The 24,791-nt window shown below is 55.5% G+C and overlaps 1 protein-coding gene across 6 annotated transcripts; it reads left to right on the top strand.

Moving 5' to 3' along the window:
- Nucleotides 1–1,730: 1,730 nt before the first annotated feature.
- Nucleotides 1,731–24,568, top strand: UCHL3 (ubiquitin C-terminal hydrolase L3). Of its 6 annotated transcripts, none has more exons than XM_078864881.1 (9): nucleotides 1,733–1,895; nucleotides 4,273–4,284; nucleotides 6,655–6,783; nucleotides 7,655–7,811; nucleotides 9,221–9,306; nucleotides 10,773–10,820; nucleotides 21,654–21,729; nucleotides 23,532–23,590; nucleotides 24,088–24,568. In XM_078864881.1, exons 1-9 carry the CDS (start codon nucleotides 1,845–1,847, stop codon nucleotides 24,172–24,174), a joined length of 705 nt encoding a protein of 234 aa, XP_078721007.1. In that variant the 5' UTR covers nucleotides 1,733–1,844; the 3' UTR covers nucleotides 24,175–24,568. The 6 variants fall into 6 exon arrangements, with proteins under 6 accessions (XP_078721006.1, XP_078721007.1, XP_078721003.1 ...); XM_078864879.1 differs by having other exon boundaries at nucleotides 1,745–1,895; nucleotides 4,273–4,669; XM_078864880.1 differs by lacking the exons at nucleotides 23,532–23,590; nucleotides 24,088–24,568 and having other exon boundaries at nucleotides 1,731–1,895; nucleotides 21,654–23,525.
- The last annotated feature ends 223 nt before the right edge of the window (nucleotides 24,569–24,791 follow it).

The following is a 24,791-nucleotide window of genomic DNA, read 5'->3' as shown; positions in this document are numbered from 1 at the left end:
GTGGCGGGGAGAGAATGAAAGGGGGGGGGGTTATGGTGCCGCTGGGCTCACAGGCCCCGGCGGGTGGTGGATAAGAATTGGTGCCCGTAAATATTTGATCGACTCAACAGTCGTGGTGCTTGCTGACTTCGTGGCGCGTGTCAATGTGGAGAGCGCGGCCCTGCGAATTCCTCGCCGATGTTCCTGCTAGTTATAGGGTCTCCAAGATAAGGAGGTCTATGGACCACCCCCCCCTCCCCTCTAGAGGATATTTGGCCTACTACTCCACGCTGGTCCGATAAGGGTGCCCGTGAAACAACAAGTCACTCCACTGCTGGATGAGGTATCTGCACGCTGTACGGGTTTCGACGGATGTTATTTGTCATCAAATTACACTTGGGGGGTTATTTGACCATACTTCACCACGGTGGTCAGAGCGGGTTTGTGGAGGCGGGGAGCATAGTACAGCAGAACAAGGTTATTATTTGGGTCTTTCGGTAAAGTCACGTGGATAGGTACAAAGAAAATAACAACACAAGCGGTGACGACCGCTTGTGTTGCGATCGAAACGTCGTTTTTTGTTATTTTCTTTGAACCTATCTACGTGACTTGACCGAAAGACCCAAATAATTTGAATTCCTGCAGTCACGAAAGCTTTAAGTCAAGAGAGGAACGAGATGTTTTGCTGCACTCATCTCTGCTGCCCACCGGAACTACCTATGGCAACCTGTTTCTGTGCCCATGATGGTCATCCAAGCACGCTCCAGGCTCAACGCTCCCCCGATTAGCACGGTTGGCTACGTACGGTGCGAAAGAAGTTCAACTTACATATAACCAGGACAACTCGAACAGTGCGGGGCACACCTCTCCATGTTGACCAACTCGTATACACGCTGCACGCGCCTGATGATGGCTCAACAATAGCCCCGCCCTCTCCTCTCCCCTCTCTCTATCTCACGTCTCCCTTCACGCTGCCTCCTCCTCCGTGTCTCCTCCCTCCACCACAACAGCAGCTGTCAAGTTCCCAGGCTGCGTGGTCAAACAGCGCCCTCTGCTGTACAAACATCCGCCAAGACTCACCATTTGCCTACTTACTGAATGTCAGCCAGAGGAGATACACATCATCCCACAATGCAATCTCCCAACACATTTTACAATGTGACTTTTAATGTAAATGAGTTTAGGAATACTTTTAGATTCATGACATTGGTACTCAACAGCTAACTTAATTTGCCAATTTACGAAAGTGTTCATCAGAAAAGATGTGTTGTCATTCTCACCGAGCCCCACGGTGTAACCAAGTGCAAGTCTTCAACTCTTATCATCCACTGTGTTTGGTCCCTCTATATTCTTGTTATTACAAATGGGCTGTGGAGAAGGGGCATTACCCGAAACGTCGCTTATATTAAGGCCACCAGGGCCACGTTTTGCGAGCACGGGGAGGGCCCAGGTCTCGCTACGATGACGTCAGACTCCAGCCCCCACACGCATAGGCGGCTCCCCATTGGCGGAGACGCTCCAGCGGGCGGGGGAGGAGGTCGCCCGCAGGCTTGAACGGCGTCCTATTGGTGGAGCCTCGCGGTAGGCGGAGCCGCGTGGTGAGAGGGCGGAGCCGTTTGAGTTGGGCGGGTGCAGTTGGGTTAGGGGCGGGGCCAAAATTCTGCTGGGGCCGCGTCGCTATTGGCTGGAGCGGCCCGGCAGGCGAAGGCGGCGCTGCTATTGGCTGGAGCGGCTCGAGTGGGCGGGGACCGCGGCTATAAGTAGTGGTGGAGGCCGTGAGCGCGCGAGCAGGAGGCGCTAGCTCGAGGTGTTGGTGGCGGCCTCATCTCTCCTCTCTGCTGCTTCTGTCTGCTCGTGGGGACCCAATGGCCGAGGACGCGGCGCCCCGATGGCTGCCCCTGGAGGCGAACCCCGACGTGAGGACACCGCTCCCGCCACCCTTCCCACCGTCCCACCCACCCTCCCTCCCTCCCTCTCTGCCCCCCACCCCACTTTGTCTCCGCTTCACGTGCTCGTGGTCGAGGTTCGCGGCCCAGAGGCGGACCCTGACGATGGCCAATGCGGCCGAGACCACGAACAAGAAGGGCCTCCATCCTATGCCGAGGCGGGACCGCGCCCTCGGGTGCCCGACCCTTAACTCTGACCCACAAGGTGCCTGGAGCTGGACTCGAACCCAGCATCTTGTGATGTTTCTACCTGAACCTCGTGACCCCCTCGCCGCGAACTCTTCGAGTGACCGTCCCCATGAGAGTGATGGTTATAAAACACCGGCGGTTATTTAATTAATTACGCTTTGTTGTGTTTGACATGTTAAAGATTGATTTACATCCGCGCGCTTGTTCGCCCACGAGGGAGAGAGAGAGAAAGAGAGCGGCGTTGCGGCCACAGCAGCTCACGGTCGACACGGTGAGGAGGCACAGACGAGAGACAAGATGCCTCCTTCCCTGGCCCCGCCGCGTTGGGGGTGCGTGCGATTTGGGGCCATCGCGGCCTCACGAGTACTCAACCTCGCGGATTGACGCGGGCGGCGGCGGCGTCGTCGTCTGCATGGCTAGGGCGCCATGTAGCCACGACGCGCTTGGGGAGGAACCCCGAGGGACGTTGCTACTCGCGGTGCCCTGCCCAGTGAGCGTGGCGGCTCTCAGACGCTGGGAAGACGACGCGCGGTGCCTGCGGTGGAAACTCCCCGCTGCTCTAAATAGCAACGAGTTATCATCGGCACATCACGACCCGCCCGCCTCTCTCGCCCTACATCCCTTGCCCCCTTTTACACATCCCCTGACCCAGCTCCAAATGACTGTCTTCAGTACTTAGCCCAATACCCCTGTGCACGAACTTCACACACCCTAAATATCCCAATCATAACGATATCCCCCTAACCCGATCACTAACATGCCCTAAACCCTGTCCACATACTTAATCGTACAAACCCTTATCCCCTGATGCTATATCTTACCCCTATCTCTTTAACACAATAATTCACCCGAATCTCCAACTCTATTGCTGTCTCTATATCCATATAGCAATTGCCCCCTGTCTCTATCCCTGACCCCAACTCCAGCCCTCATCTGCTAATTCCGATTGCATGGTCGTGTTCTGCCCGACATCCTCTGGGGGGGAAGGGGCGGCCTTAAACAGATGTTGAGTGCTGCAATCGGCGGTGGCTGTCAATTCGGTGCCACCCTCAACGTGGCCTCGAGCTTGTTGGCACTGGAGCTGCGAAATTGGTCAAATTTAGCCCGAGTGTTCAATTCTGCGAAGCGTGTTCGGCTTGGGATTACTGAAGCGAGAGTGAACGGCGCTGGACTGCCCGGATCGCTCACGGACCAGTGTCGGATTAAGATAGTGTGGGGCCTGTAGCAAATGTTATAAAGGGGTCCTAAATAAAAAAAACGTTAATATTAAAACACAAATTTTTTACTTGCACAGTAAAATTATTGTACTTTTTCATTTGCTATGCAGCCAGATAATACGACAAATCGCTAACCTTAAACACCCAGTCGTTCATAAAAGTTGAAGGCAGTATAGTACTATAGTAATAGAGCAAGTGTGGAATCACTGAACCGGAATTGATAGCTTGAAAGCATTTAGCGCGGGGCCCTTGAAAGTGCGGGGTCCGTAGCATGTGGAGTTACTTTTTCTACGAGGATAATCCGGCACTGTGGTGGTCACCACGTGTGTTGTTGCCACGTCAGTGTCTAGACACCAGTGGGGGCTCCCAGCCGTGGGGGTGGGGGGACGTTGGGCAGCACAACTTGTAGATGCTTCTGCGATCACAGTCACAAAACATCGAACGCCATCAGGCGTCTCATTCATGCGAGTCGTACAAAATCAAGTTGGTTGTTTCAATGCCATTTTTTTATTTGATATTTTACAGCACTTTGAATTGTTTTGATTTCAAAAGTTGTGGTGTTGGTGCGCAGTGGTCCCTGAAAATGTGTTGATGTTTGCCAGCGGTGGTCCGTGGGTCCATAAACACATTCGTCAAAAATGCTGTCTTGAAATTACAAACACAATGTAGTGTTTCAAGCAATGGGCCGTTGTTCATAGCCCCTCTGCTGTAGCCCCTGTGCTGTGAATACGATTCATTGCGCATAATATCGCTTGTGATTTTTATGTTAAGACCGCAGTGTCATCGATTGAGTTGTTAATTTTGCTTGTGCACGACTGCCAACGCAGTATCACCAAATACTTATTCATCTGATGAGCCGAGCTGCATTGGCTTGGTGTAGTGTGGCGTCTGGCGCTGCACCTTGCACGGCCACCGCCATCACCGCCTCTTTTGTGTTGCAGGTGATGAACCAGGTGAGCGGGAGAACTGGTGCTGGCGCCTCCAGTCCGGGCTGGAGCTGTGGAGCATAGCAACCCAGCGGGCTCCAGCCACCTCCTCCAGCCACCGCCCCCAGCCTCCTCCTCCTCACCTCCCTTATAATTGTTTCGTGTGAATTTCGCATTGCTATCAGCAGCAGCCATGCTCTATCCACTGTTGAAGGGACTCATTCCCACCCCAACAATCCGTCCGACTCCTGCACATGAACTGAGCTCAACGCTCCATCTCCACTATGGTCATTCTCTTGGTCGTGCTCCCTCCGTCGGCTGCGAGTCCGTTGTTAATCTTGACCCCTTGGCCATCGTCTCCTCTAGCGACGCGTTCTGTCCAAGCCAACTTTTCAGCGCACACAGCAGCGCGGTAAACTACACAGGATAGCATTGCTGCACGTAGCGCGAGTTGTTAAGTCTGACCAATGATCTGGTGGTGATGCTGCTGCTGCGTCGACAGTGGTGCACAAGTGCAAATAACAACAAATGTGCGCATTTGTCGATAAAACTACTGTGGCCTTAAATAATACATCTATAAGTTGTGAAGTTTTCGGGAATGGCCCGTGATCAGGGCTATACCAAATAAATGAAATGAAACTGAAAATCAAAGCACAATGACCCTTCACGGGCTATGAAGAAGGGACATTACCCAAACACTTTTGCTTGTCATACGTTTCCTTTTAAGGCCACATTGTTATTAACAGACGTGTTGAAATATTTTTCTTACGAGTTGGGTAAATTACCAAATTTGTTCTCCACGAAGATAATTCAACAATATGTTTTGAGATACAGCTGCATTTAGACTATGTTAAGTCTACGCTTGCTTGGAATTACACTGCGATAGAGGAAGAGGAACGTGGATTAGAGAACATATGCAATTTGGACACGTCATATGGAGTGGTCGTGGCAGGAAATGTGCTTGGGAGGAACGTGTCCTGGCTGGAAGGGTCGTGGTCGAGACTGACGACAGAGTGTGGCGGCCGAGGAATGCATCGTGCCCAGGGGAATGTGCGCCACTGAGATGGAGCTCTGAAATCAGCTTGTGTGCAAGTTCTACGCGGATCGTTACATCGCAGAATAATGAGAGACGGCGATGGCTTTGGGAGGCATTCATGCAATTAGCACTGAATTGATTGTTTCTTGCTCAAGTAAGAGGCTAAATAATGTAAGGTAGGATTTAGTTGCAGGCCCTGTCCTCACTACTGGTCTCGTGAATTTGATATCGTGGTTTGGTGGTCACCGGTGGCAGTTCACAGCGAGCTTGAATGGGTGAGGGTAGGCCACACATGGTGATTCTTCGCTGCCTGTTAACGCAACAAGAGCCCCTGCTTTATTACGAGCATGTGCATTGGTGTGTGTGTGTTTGAAGGGGGAACGGTAGTGCAGTGATTGGCGCATTGCGCTCCGAACCCTGTGACCCGAGTTTGATTCCCATTCATGGCCAACATTGGTGACCAATATCTGAACAAGTGTTGGGCCTCCCCTATGTCGACTTGACCTTAAATGAGCACCTTGTCTGGTGTGTAAACACCAGCACTGGGGAAACAAAGGCAGCCAGGCGTGGTGCTGGCCACCCTCTGTTGTGCCGTGCCATCCTTCGTAGGTGCTCGCTAACAGCGCCTTCCCCAGAAGTGGCAAAGGCTATTTCTACACTATACGGGTGGTCTTTGTTGTAAGTAGTAGTGTGCGGCTGCACATTGATCCCTGCTGCAAAGAAGGAGACGGCTGTAGGGAGGGCCTGTGGAATTCTTTGCACCAGGGCCCGATCAACATGAGCATTAGGGGGCAGCTGCCTGGGGTCCTGTAATTTTGAGGGGGGGCCCCCCAAATGAATATATACTGCTCTATAATGGGGTGTGACTGTCCAGCACTGATAACTCAGGAAATTGGGTGCTGAACACCGTAGCAGCACCTGTGCATCGCTACCAGTCGTGTTCTGAAATAAAAATAGTTTACCGGTAGTTCATTTTAACTTTGCTTTAGGTCTGCAATTATGTTGCATTAAAAACCAGTACAGAAACAACCGAGGGAATAACAATGAAACGTTTGGCATCGTCGGGCATGGGCGGTGGTCAAAGAGTCAAGAGAAGGTATTGAGTATTTAAAGAGGGGGGGGCGCCAAAACAATAACAGTCCCGGGTCCCCCTCAAACTTAATCCGGCCCGGCCTGTGCCAACAGTGCGACGCTGCTGCTGCGCCAATGCGTTATGCCGACTGGGCGCGTGCGGGCGCTCAGTGTGGAACGGGTTTCGCGGCGTCGGCACGCTTTGTGTTGTCCTCGGCTGTTTTATTCATTGAGACGCGATCGTGCGTGCGCTGCGCGAAAACGCCCGTCGCCTCTGCCGTGCGCCACAGTTTGTGCAGCAGCTGGGCATGAAGACGAGCTGGCAGTTCGTGGACGTCCTGGGCCTGGACGCCGAGCTGCTGGCCATGGTGCCGAGCCCCACGTGCGCCGTGCTGCTGCTGTTCCCCATCAGCGACAAGGTGCCCCCCCACCACCCCCCCCCCCCCCACCGCTTGCCACCACCCATGCCAGCAGGTTACGTCGAGCTCCTCTTGGGGTGGGGATTGCAGCCAGTAGAGCCGTAGCGTGGGCCACCGTCACAGGTAGAGGCCGACCGAAACTGAATTTCTGGTTTCACCCAAAACAGAAACTATGCCGAAAGAGGCCATTTGCCAACTTTCGGTGCCGAAACCGAATTTCAGTCGGCCTCTAATTGTCAGACTTCGAATCTCGGTATCAACACGCGTGTAGACTGAAGCGAACGCAACACATAAGCCAAGGCGGGCAGGCAGCTGCGAACAGATAACAGAGGCACTTTGTTGTCGTCCCGCCAAAGAGACGCCACCCACGGATGGAGATGCAGGCTGCCGTCTGTTGACCGGTCATATATACATTAGCAGACCATGGTTGCGGCTGTAATCTCGCTCCCAAGCTGCTGCTGATGTGTGTGTGTTTGCAGCCTATCGCATAGGATTGCCTAGCGCTGACTGACCGGCCGATAGGCAGAGTGATAGACGTAGCACTAGCGTTATATTCTAAAAATAGATCTTCGGTTGACAAATAACGACCGAAAGTCAATATCAGTCTCGGCCGAAACCGAAACCAGGCCGAAAGTTAAAAATGTACTTTCGGCTGAAACCGAAAGTATGCCGAAAGAGGCCATTTGCCAACTTTTGGCGCCGAATTTGAAACCGAATTTCGGTCGGCCTCTAGTCACGGGTTTACGGCTAACTAGACGGAATTTTGGGGGGGGGGGGGGGGCAAAGAGACGTTTGGTGATGGCGCAGGGCTCACCCCCATACTACCCCTAGTGCAAGCCTTGGTCCCACCCCCATCCCTCCGTGTTTGCAGTACGAGGCTCACCGGCGCGAGGAGGAAGAGAGGCTCCGGGCGGCCGGCCACGACGCCCCGGCGTCGGCCTACTTCATGCGGCAGACGATCGGCAACGCGTGCGGAACCATCGGCCTCATCCACGCCATCGCCAACAACCAGCACCGCCTGGGCTTCGGTGAGCGGCGCGGGGCTCGCCATGGCCTCAAATCCCGTGGGGTCGCTTTAACACCCTGGCCGTGACGTAGAGGGGGGCGGCGCCGCAGGGGGGTTGGTGCACTGTGTGACTAATGGGGGCTTTTGTCCAGCAGTGGATAGAGCATGGATAATGATGGTAATTGAAACGATTCAAGTATATGTCCAAGTATTAAATTCAGCAGCCCAACAAAACATCTGAGATGGTCCGGTGGGGCGAGTGCCGTGCAAGGCGGCCTCCGTATTACATCCGTGCCCCTGTGTGTAAATCTGCTGCCTCACACAGGCGTTATTGCACCCAGCCTAACGCAGGCGTTATTGCACCCAGCCTAACGCAGGCGTTATTGCACCCAGCCTAACGCAGGCGTTATTGCACCCAGCCTAACGCAGGCGTTATTGCACCCAGCCTAACGCAGGCGTTATTGCACCCAGCCTAACGCAGGCGTTATTGCACCCAGCCTAACGCAGGCGTTATTGCACCCAGCCTAACGCAGGCGTTATTGCACCCAGCCTAACGCAGGCGTTATTGCACCCAGCCTAACGCAGGCGTTATTGCACCCAGCCTAACGCAGGCGTTATTGCACCCAGCCTAACGCAGGCGTTATTGCACCCAGCCTAACGCAGGCGTTATTGCACCCAGCCTAACGCAGGCGTTATTGCACCCAGCCTAACGCAGGCGTTATTGCACCCAGCCTAACGCAGGCGTTATTGCACCCAGCCTAACGCAGGCGTTATTGCACCCAGCCTAACGCAGGCGTTATTGCACCCAGCCTAACGCAGGCGTTATTGCACCCAGCCTAACGCAGGCGTTATTGCACCCAGCCTAACGCAGGCGTTATTGCACCCAGCCTAACGCAGGCGTTATTGCACCCAGCCTAACGCAGGCGTTATTGCACCCAGCCTAACGCAGGCGTTATTGCACCCAGCCTAACGCAGGCGTTATTGCACCCAGCCTAACGCAGGCGTTATTGCACCCAGCCTAACGCAGGCGTTATTGCACCCAGCCTAACGCAGGCGTTATTGCACCCAGCCTAACGCAGGCGTTATTGCACCCAGCCTAACGCAGGCGTTATTGCACCCAGCCTAACGCAGGCGTTATTGCACCCAGCCTAACGCAGGCGTTATTGCACCCAGCCTAACGCAGGCGTTATTGCACCCAGCCTAACGCAGGCGTTATTGCACCCAGCCTAACGCAGGCGTTATTGCACCCAGCCTAACGCAGGCGTTATTGCACCCAGCCTAACGCAGGCGTTATTGCACCCAGCCTAACGCAGGCGTTATTGCACCCAGCCTAACGCAGGCGTTATTGCACCCAGCCTAACGCAGGTGTTAATGCCCTCCGTTTAACAGAGGCGTTCAGTGGAGTCCAATGTCTACGCTGTGTCGTTGCAGTGGAAGGCTCGTCTCTGAAGAAGTTCCTGAGCGACACGGCCGCCATGAGTCCGAGCGAGCGAGCAGAGAGGCTCGAGCAAGACCAGGTGGGCTCGCCCCGCTCGTGTCAGGCCTTTGTTTCTGACGCAGTGTTTTTCGGGTCGCTGCCGGGCTGGAGTAGGTGGTACATGACCAGTTGCCCACAGTAGTCATGGTGAGGGGTATTCTAGATGTGATGTGCCGGTTGTGGAAATTATTTGTGGGTCGACAACCCGGACAGACCCGGCTGGCATTGTCATGTCTCGCACCCTTGCCAAGACCCCCTCATAGATTAATCTTCCTACGGGTCCAATATACCCCCAACGATCTGTGACCTATTAGCCGCACGACAAAGTCTGGACTCTTTATGTTTAATTGCGAGCGTTCACCCAGGAAACCTTCCCTGAGTCTCAAGACTTAGTTATTTACGAGGGTCCTGACAATGTTTTCGGAGTAAGGGGTGATAACACGTAGGCTTTCGCCACCGATGATGCTGGATGTAATTACCAGCAAAACGTTGAACTCAAATTGTAAATGTTGTGGATTTACTCTCCAACACACCGGTGGGCTGAATTGGTAACTAATTGGCGTTTTGTTTACGTGACAAATCCCTTACTAATTGGCTGTGTTGGGCGGTGGAGGGTTACGACACATTTATACTTACGTGATCTACCCAAAATCTTTCATTATGGACCCAACCGTGCAATATGCGGGTATCTTTCAGAATTGGGATGTTTGGCCACTACCCGTTTCATTGTGTGGTGTTTCAGCTATGGAAGAAAAAAACCTCGTGCTTACCAGGGGGAGAACATACGAGCGTTACCACTACGCCACCACTGCGCCACCACCCTGCCGCACGTCTGCATGCTTTTAACCTTGTGCAAATGAACGTGGAAGAGACCCCTGTCCATCCGATTCGCCACCTGGTCGCAGCAGTTGAGGACTCGCTCGGAGCTTCCGGTCCCAGTGGGTTACGTGGGGGTGGGGGGGGGGTGGAGGGGGGGGGCTGTGCGTGACCGCTCGTCGTTGACCCCGCCGCCTCTCGCACGCATTCGTGGTTCAGATGGAGTCGTGCGTCGCTCTCTTTTGTGCATTGCGAAGACGGCCAGATGTTGATGCTGCCATTTCAAACGAAAGAGCCCCCTCCGGTTGCGGAGGCGGAAAGACAGTTTGTGTTTACGCTTGGCAAAAATATTGCCGAATTGCCGCAATTTCCTGCTCGCGCGACTTTGTGTTTTGCCAAAAATTTGCAACGAATTCCTTCCCTCCACCCACCCGTTAATTGGAGGCCAATGGCTGAGTGCGTCAATAACTCTAAAGCTCCGCGCAGCCTCACTTGAGAGCCTAGCGCAGGCCGTCCTGGCACGAGCATGTGTGTGTGTGCGCGCGAGTGCACGAGTGTGTTTGTGGATACGTGAGTGTACATGTGTGCGTGCGTGCGTGTGGATGTGTGTGTCTGCACGAGTGTGTGCATGCACATGCCCGCATGTGCCCATGTGCGCGAGTCGCTAACATCGCCCCCCTCTGTGCGTAGAGCATCCGCGCGAGTCACGAGTCGAGTGCCCACGAGGGACAGACGGAGGTGAGTGTTGACGCGTGCTCCACCCACGTGCACTCCACCCACGTGCACTCCACCCACGCCCGCTGCACCCACGCCTGCTGCACCCACGCCTGCTGCACCTGGGCGCAGCTCACTCGCCCGTCTGGATTGACCTGCATCTCTCGTGAAAGGGAGACCTGGCGGTGTTCAATTACACTTTTGTCTCGTGAACGGCGTGAGCCTTGCCACTCTTGTCCTGTTCATGGCAAGATTTGTCCGTTGTTTGCTCATGACGTCTGCAACCTCCAAGGGGGGTGGTGTGGGTGGAGGCGCTGGGGGGAATTTCCCCACCATTTCGGACGTGCGTATTGCACATTTTAGCGATGTAAGTCATCGTTGCTATAAGCAGGGCTTGGTTTCTCACTCAATATGTTGCGAGTTGCCTCTCAACTGGAGCAGGTGGCACTTGACCAGTAGTAGCCACAGCGAGAGGGAAACTGGAGATATGGTTTCCTCCCACGTCAACACTCGGCGAATAACACCTTAATATGTAGAGGGCTGCAGAGCTTTGGTAGGGGGGGGGGAATTTTGTGCCGGCTCACCGTATGGCTGCCTTCCCCGCTCGTCTGGTTCCTCCTCCTCGCGCCTCCGAGTCGTTCTCTTTCTCTCTCCGAGAGCGAGGAGTGAACACAGTGCGGCGGTGGGCAATCATTGTCACTGAGGTAGGCCTCGGCAAGGTAATTTACCCTTTTTACTGGGTAAAAGGGTAAAGGTAAAGGGTAAAGGTGTCGACATGCCAAGGGGTGAGGTAAAGGGTAGGGTAAAGGTAGCGCAAAGTATATTACCCGGTAAATACCTTGTTTACCACTCGCTAAAAGCTCCGTGGCGCAGTCCGTGGCCTCCATTTAAAATTCGAATCATCGAGAGTATTCTATAAGAATACCATTTACCTGTTATAAACCTTTTTCATGTGTAGTAGTACCCCAGTCATTACCCTGTAATTTGTATGGGGAAAGGGTAAAAGGTAGAGTAAAGGTAGGCTCGTTGCTTATGACCTTTTACCTTACATTGCTAAAGTGTAAAAGGTGTAAGGGTAGAGTGATTGTTTTGTGGTAAGATAAAAGGTAGGGTAAAGGTAGCCTCTTTGTATTTACCTTGCCTTGTCGAGGCCTACACTGAAGCGCCGCTCGGTGTACGCAGCGCTTGCAGTTGCAGGCTGGCGCCAGCAGGCCGCGTGCCTGCACTACCGGAGCAACCCCTGGCCTCGCACCGCCGCACGGTGGCGCTGTGAGCCAGACAAGTGACATTGTGACCCCCACTACGGCGGGGGTGACCTGCTCGCCCGAGCTTCGTTGCCCTGCCCGCGTGGCGTGCGCTGTGAGGGCTGGCGGTGGTGTTGGGACGCTGGGCTATAGAGAGGGCTGTGGTACGAGCTCACGCCGGAGACGACACCAGGGTTGGTTTTAATACTTGGGTGTCGTCACCGGCAAGGGAATTGGAGCCTTGACTTGGGTTATCGCTTCAGTCGGGGTACATCTTGGAGTTCTAGATTTGAAGCATTCGTGACTGCAAGGATTCATACGCTTAGGTTTTTTCGGTAAAGTCACGTAGGTAAAAAATAAAATTAATAAAAGTAATAATAGAAATGAAATAAAATAATAAATCGCGACGTTTCGGAGGCAACACAATTTTCCGTCATCAGGTGGGACCGTCACAGCTAGATTTACTGTATCAAGTATTATTACTTTTATTAATTTTAATTAGATTTTTTACCTACGTGACCGAAAACACCTAAGAGTACATCTTGGAGTGTTTGGTGTGAGGATTTTGGGCTAATTTTAATTCTAAGGCTTTAGCACAGAGAAAGTTTTCCTCTGTGATAGGTTTAGGGCTACAATTTTGGGTGCTGGCTCGCAGGTAACTTTACGGTTTGCTTGAGAGTTGGGTTTAAGATCACTGAGACGGTTGGGGGCTGTCGTTGCAGATAGGACGAGCGCCGGGTGGCAGGGTACGGTTTAGAGAAAAGGTTACATCACAGATGAGGTTAGAGTTAGGATAAGAGCTTAGTTTAGGACTCGAGTTGGGTTTAGTGTCATGGTTCAGTCTCAAATGACGTTGGGTCAGGGGTCAGGGCCAGTGGTGGGGGTGGGCGATGGGCTGGGCGAGCCAATCGAGAAGGGGGGAGACTATTTATGCGTCTGGCCACTTGCGGTGCTGCGAGCCGAGTCCCGAGGAGCTGTTTCTCCCCCGTCACTTGGGGTGTCCCCGGGGCGGAACACGGTCCCTCCCCACGCACGCCGCACCCTCGCCACGGAAATATGTGCGACAGCCGGGGGGCGGGCCCCCTCCCCCGACCCGGCCGCCAGTGAATAAATGGCTGCGCTGTGTACGTTGGTGGGGTGGGGGGGGTCGGAGAATGCTCGCCGCTCTTGGAAAATTGAAGAGACGGGATTCCGTTCTCTTGGCAGGCTCTGAATTTCTGATTTGAAGGGGAGCGCGGGGGCGCCTGATGCGCGAGTCGTTGAAGCTGCCACGGCTGCACGTGGGCGATTGTAGTGGCTCCTCCCCGACCTCCAGTCACCCCCCACCCACCGGGTTTATGTCCTCGTTTGTGAACATCGCCTCGCCCCCTGCGAACCCCTGCTCCCACTCGCGTCTCCGAATCCGCAACCACGTAAAATGAGGCCACACCACCCCAATACTCTGATCCCCGCCACGCATTCCCAATCCGGTCTCTCATCGGTGACGAGATTATGCTCACCGTCTTCAAGATCCTCCAGGGGCTCCCCGCTGGCTACTTCTCTCTCCTCTAATCACACTCTAAAGCCCTCGGGGCGCTCTCTACGCTCCAGCAACCAAGGCTTTCTATTGAAGCCTCCCGGTTGACCTTTGCTTGGTGGGAGGTCGCTCATTCTCCACTGCTGCCCGCATGTTCTGAAACTCTCTTATCCCAGCCGTCCGTGATGTCAACACCTTGCCCCTGTTCAAATCCTGGCTCAAAGCCTTTGTATTTTTTTTTACTCTGCTTATGCGTGACTTCCTCTTTGTCGCTACAAAACAAACATAGCCACTTTTTCTGTACAGCTTCTTGATATGCAGTCACATTTCGATGCTGTGTAAATCCACACTGGTACTGTCTTGACCCCTAACCCCCCGTATGGCTCTCCCCTGGTCCCTGCTTGTTCATCCCCTCGCCTGTCACCTACAGCAATCCTCACCTCACCTTCCCGGCGGTAGTAGCAGGAACTCGATGCTGTGGCCCAGGTCTCTCTGTGCGCTCGCGTTTAGTACCAGAGATCTAGTGCCAAGCCACACAAAACCAGTAGCGGCGCCCGTGCGAGCAAACAGATGTTGCCAAACGCAGCTGAAACTCGAGAGAAAGATCAACATCAAACAACCTCACGGCCGGCGATTGTATCGCGACAAAGGCAAGCTGCGAGCGTGATGGGGGTGGCCAGGGGGTAGTGGGCGGGGGGTGGCGTTGACTGCGCCGCACTGGCGTGGAGGGGTTGACGTTCACCGTCGGGCACAAATTGGAGGTGGGTTTAGAGGACGCCCATGCAACTGGAACAGCTCCACACTTTAACGAGCCGCATTTTAAAACAATAAAACATGGAAACCCTGGCCACATGGCCCTGTGCCCATGGCTGGGCAGGGGGCTGGGCGGGGTGGTGTCACAGTGGGCGCCTGGCATTTGGGCTGCTGGCGATGGGCAGGAGCTTCTCTCTCTCTCTCCTGCAGCCAGCGCTGGTGCCCCCGGGGACTCATTAGCACCCCCGAGGGTTGCGCGATTCCCACGGCCCATGGGACCTGACGGACATCCACATCCGGAGCTCCCCCCCGTCTCGGAGCCGTGTTTGTGTTTTTAGTTCTCGTTGTGTCTCCGGGACCATTTCTCAGCGGTGTTTTGCCATTTTGTGTTGTTTTGCTCTTCTGCACGAGCCACCGGGTGCCTTTGAGCAGTTTTCTGCGGCGAGAGTGTGCTGGCTGGTATGTGGCCGGTATGCGCCGCGGCATGTTCGCCCGGCGACCTGGGCGTTGGGAGGACAGCGTGGGTGAGCGTTGGGCGGCGGCGGGGCAAGCACGTGAGCTTCCGCCCACGGTGCAGGAATATTACAGAAATGCTGGAGGCGATGATGACCATGATTATGGCCACCCACTGGCGGTCTCCTCTTTAACGTTTGAAAAGCCAAAGTGGTTTCCTGCTCAAATGAGCTTTGATTCATTGGTGCTCATCTCCTGTCACAGCCCCGCTGAGCCAGTGGTGCAAATTCCACATCCCTGTGATGGGGTCAAGACTCTCCAGATGACAACCGCTTGACTCTCTCACAAAGTGGGTACTGCGTTGTGAAACAACGCAAGGAATGTCATAAAAATATCCGACCGAACGAAACGACAATGACTGAAACGTGAGTGGCCCTGTTGGAGCCCCAGTGAATCCACCATCTGGTGGTCGTAGACGCCACCGAAGGGCTGTCTGAACTCAACATGCTCGGTTGTAAACCTCCATTGCTTTTGAAACGGCATGCCTAAGAAGGAGAAGACAAATCGGGTCTGCGGTCACGGTACGGGTGCCGAGGTCGGTCGGTGACACGCTCTGTCGCCGGGGCGGCGTGCGGGACTGAACGGACGCGGGGACCAGTGGGCAGTAGCGCAGGTCCCGGCGAGGACCGGGCCCTTTCCTCGCCACGGGCGACGACCGAAACGGGGTGGCCGACGACTCCCGCACGGCTCCGCGGGCCGCGATAAGGAGGGGAACTCTGCGCATTCTTGACGCGAGCCCAGCACCCTGACTGTGCTTTCACGCAAAGCCGCACGCGCACATTCCCCACCTGCTTAGGCTAACAATAGCCGCGAGTGAATGGGAGGCCTGGTGCGGGCTGCGTGCGTGGGCGTGGGAGCTCCGCGGTTTACGGGAACCTCCGTGCCCCCAGGCGTGTCAGGCCAAAGGGCCTCTCTGTGGGTTTTAATAAAAAAACATTTTTATTTATCCACAAATTTGAGATCACTTTTGTGCCATCGGCGTCGTGTCACCAGACGAAGAATCAATTTGGAACTCTCGCAGAGCAGTGCAACCCTCTCCGTGTTGTGGAAACTGGTAACGCAGAGCTGCTTCTGAGATCGCTTCAGGGTGGACTGGTGGTCCACAAAATCCTCGGCTGGAATTCAGTCATTCACCAAAACACAAATTAACATCGTGGGGGCTTTTGTGCAGTCACTGGTTGGGACTGAGAATCCGGTTTAACCACAGGCAACAGCTGCCAGGATTTGAACCCAGGTTCTCAGCAGTGCCAGTTCAGCACTGTCCTCTGATCCACTCGGCCAACTTGACGACAACAACGCTATAATTTTAAGTTTTTATTATGAACGAGGCTCAAGATAAGAGAAAAGTGCATGGCTTTAGTATTGCCAGGCAAGGCCCCACCCCCCTCCACCACATAACCAGGAACGCGGGAGACTCGCAGCTCTGGGCACGAGCTCCCGTGCGCTCCCCTGGGCAATGCGGTATTCGCACGCCTTGGCCCGCACCGCCGCTTGCTGTTGCTTTTGCCGTTTCTCCGCCAATGTTGTTGCTCTGTGGGAAAACGCACAGAAGCGCGTAGCAGTTAGGTTGGCGGGGTCGAGTTGGGGGGGGGGTCATCGTTGACAGCAGGAATGTTGGGAATGCGGTTGAGCGAGGGGGGGCCTTCACACTAAGCCCCCCACATGTCAGTTGTCCCTCCCCCCCTTTTGGTACAGTCTTTGGTTATACCGTGGTCAGTGTAAATGCCACGACGTATCGCCCGCGTGAGGTTGCATTTCCTGTGGCTGAGAGCCACACATCCGCATTTGCTGCCTCTCCTCCGTGTGTCCATCCTCGTTGCTCCGCTCGACACCGAGAGAGAGAGCCAGCGGCAGAGCTTCCTAACGCGCCGGTGACGTCACCACCAATCGGAGCGTTTCTGCGAATGCCAGGCTATCGTGACGGCGCCGTGTTGCACACACTTGTACGGTCAGCGGTGGTTTCACAGAAGGGGACAATGTTCCCGTGTGAAGCAGAATGATGCACTTTCAAACTTGGCCACCGGTCCCACTCGACGGGCCCAGGCGGAGAGACCCGTGCCTCAACGCCGCTGTGTCCGGCGTTGAGGAGTGGCGCGCGAGATGTCTCTGCAGGAGAGAGGGACACGTGTCCAGTAAAGTGCAATTTTGGGCCAACGTTTGTCTAACGGTACCAACCCCACGTGCTAACGTTGCATGTTTACGGAGTCGTAAGTCTGGTGCTGTAAACCCCTTCCCCGCCCAACGACGACGACACTTGCAAGATCTGTAGCCGCATTTCTAAATCGAGGAATTGGCTCCTCGTCTCTGATGTGAGAAGCCATGAAAAAGATAAACCAGAACTCAAGCCAATGGATAGCTGAACACTCTTCCGTCTGCACGAAGGGGAAGAGAATCCAGAGGTGTGCAAACTGGAAACGAACATGAGTGGTAAAGGAGGTGCCATTGTGACCATCGGATCGGTGCTCCCACTACGCCTTGCATGTCACATGACATCACCAGACTGTGTAACGCACACAATCCACCAACTGAAGAAAAGGTTCGGCGGCGGGTGACGTGCGTTTTCGGCTTTTGACGGTCGCACTGTTGGGATTGCACGCCAACGTTGACTGCGTGGGTTGAATGAGTCGGAGGTTGGGGAGGGGGTGAGGGTCAAAGGTATCGGGAGACGGAGTCGCGTGTTGACACTGCCAAGCCTCGGGCAGGAGCCTGGCGTCACGCTCCGTGTGGGCGTTCTGGAGACGCACGTTTGAGCGTAGTGAAAAGCGACATGGCAATGTGCCTACAGCAGGTGCACAGCAGCACCTCCCTTGACGTACGGATCCGACGCATGGACGTTGACAAAGAAAATTGGACAAAAGGTGAAAAATGCGCAAGAAGCACGGAAGGGACAGCGCATGGCTCTGAATGACACCGAGAGACAAAGAGGAACGCGGGTGAGAGAGAGCATTCGCAGGTAAAGGACGTCATGTTGACTGTGAGGAAAAGTAATTGAGCTTGGCTGCTTGGGCAGGACACGTCGCTAGAAGGGACGATAGCCAGCGGTCGAGACTTGACAATGGAATCGCAGACAAAGACGGCAACGGGCTCGAGAAGACGTCCGCCGCCGAGTGCGGAGACGGAGCGATGCAATCTGCTCGGGTGCAGGGGCTAGACGGATTGTCGCATCGCAGGACTGCGAGAGATGGCGATGGCTCCGTGGGGGGTGGGATGGGTCGGGGGTCCTCATCCGTTCGTGTATCAGGTTATAGATCACAGCTGCTCATGATCTCTTAACGTCCGAGGCATTCACTGGCGCTCAGGTGACCAGTCCAGCGGCCCAGTTAGACCCCCACAAGCAAAGCGCCCTCCCCCTCCCCCGTGGCCTGGCGTGACGCACGAAGATGTCATGCAGTACGAGACGATGTCGTGCAGGGCGTGCCGCCCGGTCGGAACGGGCCGCCGTTCTCCGGGCTTCTCCGTCCGCCGAGGCTATTTTAAAAAATGTTTTCTTTTTTTGGGGAAACAAAAGCGAGAACCGGTCTGGCGCTCGTCAAACCCCGGGGCTGGGTCGCGGGGGGTCGCGTAACGACCGCCCGGCCAGACTGCAGAACAGATTTGCTTCTTGGCCTTGCCCCGCCGCCCCCAACACCCGCAGCGTACATTCTGACAAGTCCATCAGAGCTCGGGGGCCGCGTGTCGTTCCCTTCAAGTCGGGCGCTGCATGCGCGCGAAGGCCCGTTCTCTTTGCTGGTTGTGTTGTTCCCGGTTCTGTGTGCGCGCTTCGAGGGTCGTCACATGGCCAGTTGTGGAGCCGCTCTGCGACGCCTCGTTTATGGACGTGGCTCTCGCGAAAGCAAAGCGGCCGATTGGAGGAATGCACACGCTCCAGACTGTACCTCGTTCATAATTCACCGTTGTTTGACACACGTTGCCGGAGGAAAGCCCTCCCCACGCCGTGACAGTCACGGGCTTCATTTGACCGTACTTCACCCAGCTGGTTAGTGCGGGTTGGTAGGGGGGGGGGTGGTGGAGTGTGGATGGTGGTGCCGAAAACCAGCTGGGACATGGTTCACCGCTGGTAGAAGTTGGAGTTGGCTAGGAATCGAATTCGTGATGCCGCGTTTGAAGGACTGTGTGAGCGGGGCAGAGACGTCACCAACGCTAGCAGAGAGATAAGCAAAGCACGAGTTCCTGCAGTTGGCGAGATCAGAAATAATCCACGTGTGCGTGGATTGTTCCCCCACGCCGTGCGGGTCATCGGGGGTTATTTGACCATACTTCACCACGGTGGGCAGTACGAGTCGGTGACGGCGGGGAACAGAGACGTGGGAGCATCGAATCGCTGTACGAAAACAGCTCTGTCTGCCCCTCCCTCGACCGCCCACCACATAGCAGCCGCCTACGACAACTTGGCGTGCACGGTGGCCACCCATCCAAGCACTGTCCAGGCTGAAGCCCGCTGAGATTGTGGGATCTGGTGGGACGGGACGTGTGTCCCGCACGCAATGTGGTGACAGTCGAGCTTGTCTGCACCGCGCGGTCGACACTGAACAGCAGGCTGCCAGGTTAAGCCGCTGTCTGTTTGGTTACAGACCGAGACTAAAACGCACATTGCTGTGTAAACTGGTCTGGTTTTTGCTTACTGCATACTCCTCCCAGATGTTACATCCCATCTCCATTGATAACTTACATTTCTGTATTATCCTGTCCAGTGGCTCGGCGGTAGAGCGCGCGGCTCGCAATGGGAAGGTTGCGGGTGAAACTCCCGAGTTGTCAGAGAAATTTCACTCGGCCCATCGGTCCTCCTGGGAGTGGATAAAGCGAGGAACCACTTCGTTGGGAGGTCGACGGTGCTTGGTCTCGCACCACTGACCTGGCGCTGCGAACGGGAGAAGCGCAGCGGCTGGAAGCCCGCTGTGCTGCACGCTAGGTTTCGGTTTGGCCCCATGTTTCCGCCATCGTGATGGCGTTTTATAATCTGTTTAAACGAAAACAAACAAAAATAACAGGAGTCGCACATTCCTGCAGGCTCTGTGGGGTTAGTGGGGGGGGGGTAGTGGCGGAGGGGGGGGAGTTTTGGCATGTAAGCCCGACAGCTGTTGCCTCGCTGTCGCTAAGCGCTTGCAGCTGGGGGAGGCTGCTCCCACCTGGGGTTGTGCGACCGACGGACACCTCCACTCGTATGAACGTTGATAACAAGAATATAATAATAGCAGCAATAAAACCCTGTGTTTTAAGACATCTGTTAGAGAGAGTCGTGATGCGTCGCTCTGCAAACGATGAGAGTTCGGCTTTGTTCCGGGAGGAAGCCTGAGTAAAGCCCCTCTACTCCCACGAGGAGGTGACAATCGAAAGTCGTAGCTTCACCACCACCTGCCGCTCAAATCTCCACACAGATGTATTCTCGGATCTGTTGTGGCGCTCTTCAGTTCCTGGCCACCTCACAGTGCACAGGATTTTCCAGAAGTCTCCCGTCGTGTGATTTACCCGGTGCTCCACACATCCCTATGGGGACGGCTCTGTCCACCACCACACTGCACGTCACAAGAACGCACCAACTCGCCCACCCATTCGCTCGCTCGCTCGCTCACCCACACTGCAGGTCACAACACTTCTCCTCCTGCACTTCCATCGCACTGCTCCACGCTTGGATTCGCTTCCATTGTGTGTCTCTTGCCAAGTTCCCATAACCCTGCTCGATTCAAGAAACTCTCAAACTCGCATTTGTTCCCCCTTCAGTCGTGCTGTTCGTCACTGGCCTTCGCGGCCTGTGCTCTGCTCGCGCGGTGTTGTTCGTTTGGTGCGGCCCGCGCGGGACACCGTCCTCATTGCGGGCGCCCTCTGTCCGAGCCCAATCCCCCTCGGCCGCTCGTGACGGGAGAGCCGGCTCCAACGCCACACTCGCTCTGTTTACGCACAGCCGTGCCAAATCTATTTGGAAATTATGCGCGGCACATGTGGAAGCTATTCGACTCGCAGTGCGTGCGAAATGTATTTGGGTCATGTGGAATACACGTGAAGTGTGCTTCGTGCACAAAAAATATATTTAGCAGATATTCGGGCTTTCGCAGTTTTATCAGGGTAATGGCCGGAGCACAGTTATCTGGATAATGGCAGGAGAGCGGTTATCAGACGATAGCGACCACTTCACGCTCCTGGGGAGTGAAGTCATGGGGTGATGACATCGGCACGTTGGGTAAACAGATGAGAGAGATCCGTGGGCGAGGGGGGGGGAAGAGGCCAGTGAGGACACGTCTGCGTGTAAGCGTTGGTGCGTGTTGGCGTGCGCGTATGCTCGCTGGGAGGAGCGGTGGCGGTGCAGTGGCTAGCACGCTGCGCTACGAATCCGAGTTCGTTTCCCGCTCAAGCCCACCAACCCCACTGACGATTTTATGAACCGTTCCTGGGCCTCCTGTAGGTCGACTCGGCCTAAAATGAGGACCTGGTGCGGTGTGTAAACACCGCTACTCGGGAGACAGGCGGCCGGGCATGGTGCTGACCACCCCACCCCTTTGAGTGCGAAGCTGGCCTTCACAGGTGCTTGCTAACACCACTTGCCCTAAAAAAAATTCTGAGGCTATCCGGGGGATCTGTCTTTGGTGCGGTGTGTAAAACATCGGCAGACCTAAGCGAACGAGCCGACTGTAGATGCACATGATGATGTTGATGATTGTGTATATGTGATGCTGTGTGTGTGCAGTACTGTGCACGGACCTGCATATGCCTCTGTGTGTACGTGTGTCACTGCAGGTGTGTGGCTGCCGAGTGTGTCGCCGTGTGTCGCGCTGTCTATACGCGACACTGTGTGTGTGTGTTTTCAGCGTGTGACACTCTGTGCGTGCGTGTGCACAGGCGCCGAGTGTGGACGAGAAGGTGGACCTGCACTTCATTGCGCTGGTGAACGTGGACGACTCTGTCTACGAGCTCGGTGAAGCCTCGCCCTTCCCCCGTCGCCCTGCCTCGCCCTTCCCCCGTCACCCTGAGTCGCCCTGCGTCGACCGGCGCCATCACACGAAGGGGGGGCGTCGAGGGGCGATGTCGCGTGGGGTGCTGCGTGTGACGCTTGCCCTTGCTTGGCCGCTAATCATCCCACTTGACGAGAACTAATGAACCAACGTCGGCTACTCGGTGTGCCGCGTGGGAGGCGCTGTCTAATAAGTGGGGATGATGGTGAACCGGTTCCTACTAGAGAACCGGACCCCGTGAGAGGTTCGTCTACGTGATCTAACGCCCTTCACGTGAAGTCTCTTTAAGGCTGTCCGGTGTGTGTGTGTGCGCGCTGTCGTTGTTCCTCTGCTGTAAGAGCAGTGGCCTGTGACCACATCACCTATAACACACCCAATCCCATAACTCCTCGGATGCCAAGCAGGATTTTGAGCCAGGACGGTGCTTGGATGGGCAACTACCAAGCACAAAACAGGGGGCAGTAGGCGTTGCGAGCAGTAGGGGGTGGTGCAGCAGTAATCTCTTGTTCTGCATTCCCTTGGCCAGCCCACACCGGCCAACCTGGTGAAGTATGGTCCACATAGTCGTCACGGCTTGCACGGTGGCTGTAGGGAGGCTCTCATCCAGCAGTGGATCGTACATGTTTACATGTGGGAGCGGCGAGCGACTCCGGTTTATTCCGCGCGCACCTTTTTAACGGAGCGAATTTCGTGGAACCCCCGCGCGCGGGTTTGCACATTCACGCGGGCAGATACGTGTGCGTGCGTGCGTGCGTGTGCGTGCGTGCGTGTGCGTGCGTGCACATCTCCGTGTCCAATTTAATAATGTGGAGGCCCCGTCACGGTACGGGCCGGCACCTGTCCTGTCACCATCCCCGCGCCGCCCCTCCGACCCCCGCGAGGGCTCCGGTGTGAAAGCCCCGACGCTGTCTCCTGGTTGTGAGCGACGACGCATGACGGATGAGCGCCCGTGCGTCTGTTAGGGCCGCTGCCGTGCTGCGTGGCGGTTGACCCGCTCCTGCACAGAACCACATGCTGGTGCGGTGGGGGGTGCGTGTGAACGCACGTGTGTCACACGTGATGTTCGTGTGTTACAGTTGACGTGCATTTACTGCAGAGTCGTGCGCCTGCGTTTGTTTCCACACATTTGTGCGCGCAACAAGTCTATTAAAGGCTGTGCAGGGGATCTTTGTGTTTGCGCAGGGCCACGCGTTCTGCGTCGATGTCCACTCTTGCCGGGATGCGTGTCCTGGTACGGTGTGCGTGTGTACGCGTGCGTGTGCGCACACTTGCCTGTGTGCGGTCTAGGTGTCCGTGTGCACTCGCATGCACGGAAAGGCTGGTATTCACATCCCTGTACGTGTCCACGTGCGTATGCCCACGTGCGGTTTGCACTCCGCGTTACGAACCTGGCGACCCCGAAATTGATTCCCGCTCATGACCAATAATGGTGGCAAATATCTGAACCGGTGCTGGAGCTCCCCTAGGTCGACTCAGCCTTAAATGCGGACCATTACGCGGTGTGTAAAGCATCAGCATTGGGGAGACAAAGGCGGCCCGGCCTGGTTTTGGCCACCCACCCCGTCATGTGCCGACCTTCATAGGTGCTCGCTAACAGCACTTGTCCCAACAGCCTGTTGGAGGCTACAGAAGGGATCTTTGTGCGTACTGTACGTGAGAGGATGCACACACGCGCGTGCACGTGCTGGTATGCACACGTTCCCTGTGCGCTGGTTTTGATGTTTGGCGCCTGTGTTTTTAATCTTCCAACTCTCGCTCCGTGCAGATGGCAGGAAACCCTTCCCTATAAACCACGGCAAAACCAGCAGCCAGACCTTCTTGGAGGTGAGCCAGTTCCTCCTCTCACCTCCAACTCGCTCACCACATACAAGCACACATACCACGCTCACCACTTCACCACGCTCGCTCCAGAAAAGAAATCCACGTTTGGCACCCGCTCTACCCGACAGCCCGTATTGCTTTCAATGTTGGATGCCTGTTATGATTGTGTGTTGCTATTTCGTTTGCTTTCCAAGGAAAGCCTCACTGATTCTCAAGAATTTCTCAGGAGGGTCCTGCCTATTTTCTTTTACAGTAGGGGAGCGATGTCGCGATGCGTAATCCCAGTTAGTAATTTGCAGGTAATTTCTCGGCATTGCGATGTTTTTTGTCAATACCAGTGACATTGCGTGTGTAGCTTTGTTTTCTGTCTGTGCACACACCCACACACGTGGCCATGTGTGTGCGCACACATGTACATGTGCTAGGACGTGGACGTGGCGTAGGATCTGTTCAAACGCGAGGCCTGTTTCACCTGCTCCCCCCCCCCCCTCCCCCTACAGGACGCGGCCAGCGTTTGCCGCCGTTTCATGGCCAGGGACCCGGACGAGGTTCGCTTCACCGTCATTGCGCTGTCGGCCGCCCCGTGAGCCCGGCCCGGGTGGCTAGGTGTTGGGGCCGGCCGGCGTGACCCCAACGCTCCCCCGCGGTCGTTGTTTGACGACGCTTGCGCGACGAGGGGCCATTGTCGGTCGCATCGGCGGGACGGTCGCACATAGCACGGGGGGGGGGGGGGTGGCCCCTGTGGCCCCTGTGGCTCCTGTGGCCCCAAACCCACCTCGCGATGGGGAATGGATTATTTGAGGCACCCCCAGCCTTTGACGGGAGCGATTTCGTTGTTGTTGGGCGGAGGGCGACCCCCACTAGGGACGGAGTAACGGTCGGTGGGGGAGGAGGCATGGGGGGGGGTGGCCGTGGAAGTGTGTGCGTCTCTCTGCGCCACTGCGTTGTTTACGCGGTGTGAATAAAATGCATTGAAAACTTTCCGATGGCTGCGTCCGCTGCTGCAGTGACGGGGGGGGGGATGCGTGTTTCCGGGTCAAATCGAGGATCAGACACCACGCTTCTGGGGGTCCTCGAAGATGAGCGTCCTGGTTTGACCCAAGTTTTTCCCTTTTGGGCCGGACAGGCGGCAGGTGATGGCGCATCAGACGATTGTGTAACCCCCCCCGGCCACCCCGGTCCCCCCCCAGTCTAATCGCAAGCT

Source organism: Lampetra fluviatilis, chromosome 19 (genome assembly GCF_964198595.1).
Source record: "Lampetra fluviatilis chromosome 19, kcLamFluv1.1, whole genome shotgun sequence".
Classification (NCBI taxonomy): Eukaryota; Metazoa; Chordata; class Hyperoartia; order Petromyzontiformes; family Petromyzontidae; genus Lampetra; species Lampetra fluviatilis.
Note: the sequence above shows the minus strand (reverse complement) of the source record. Positions and strands in the feature narration are given on the sequence as shown.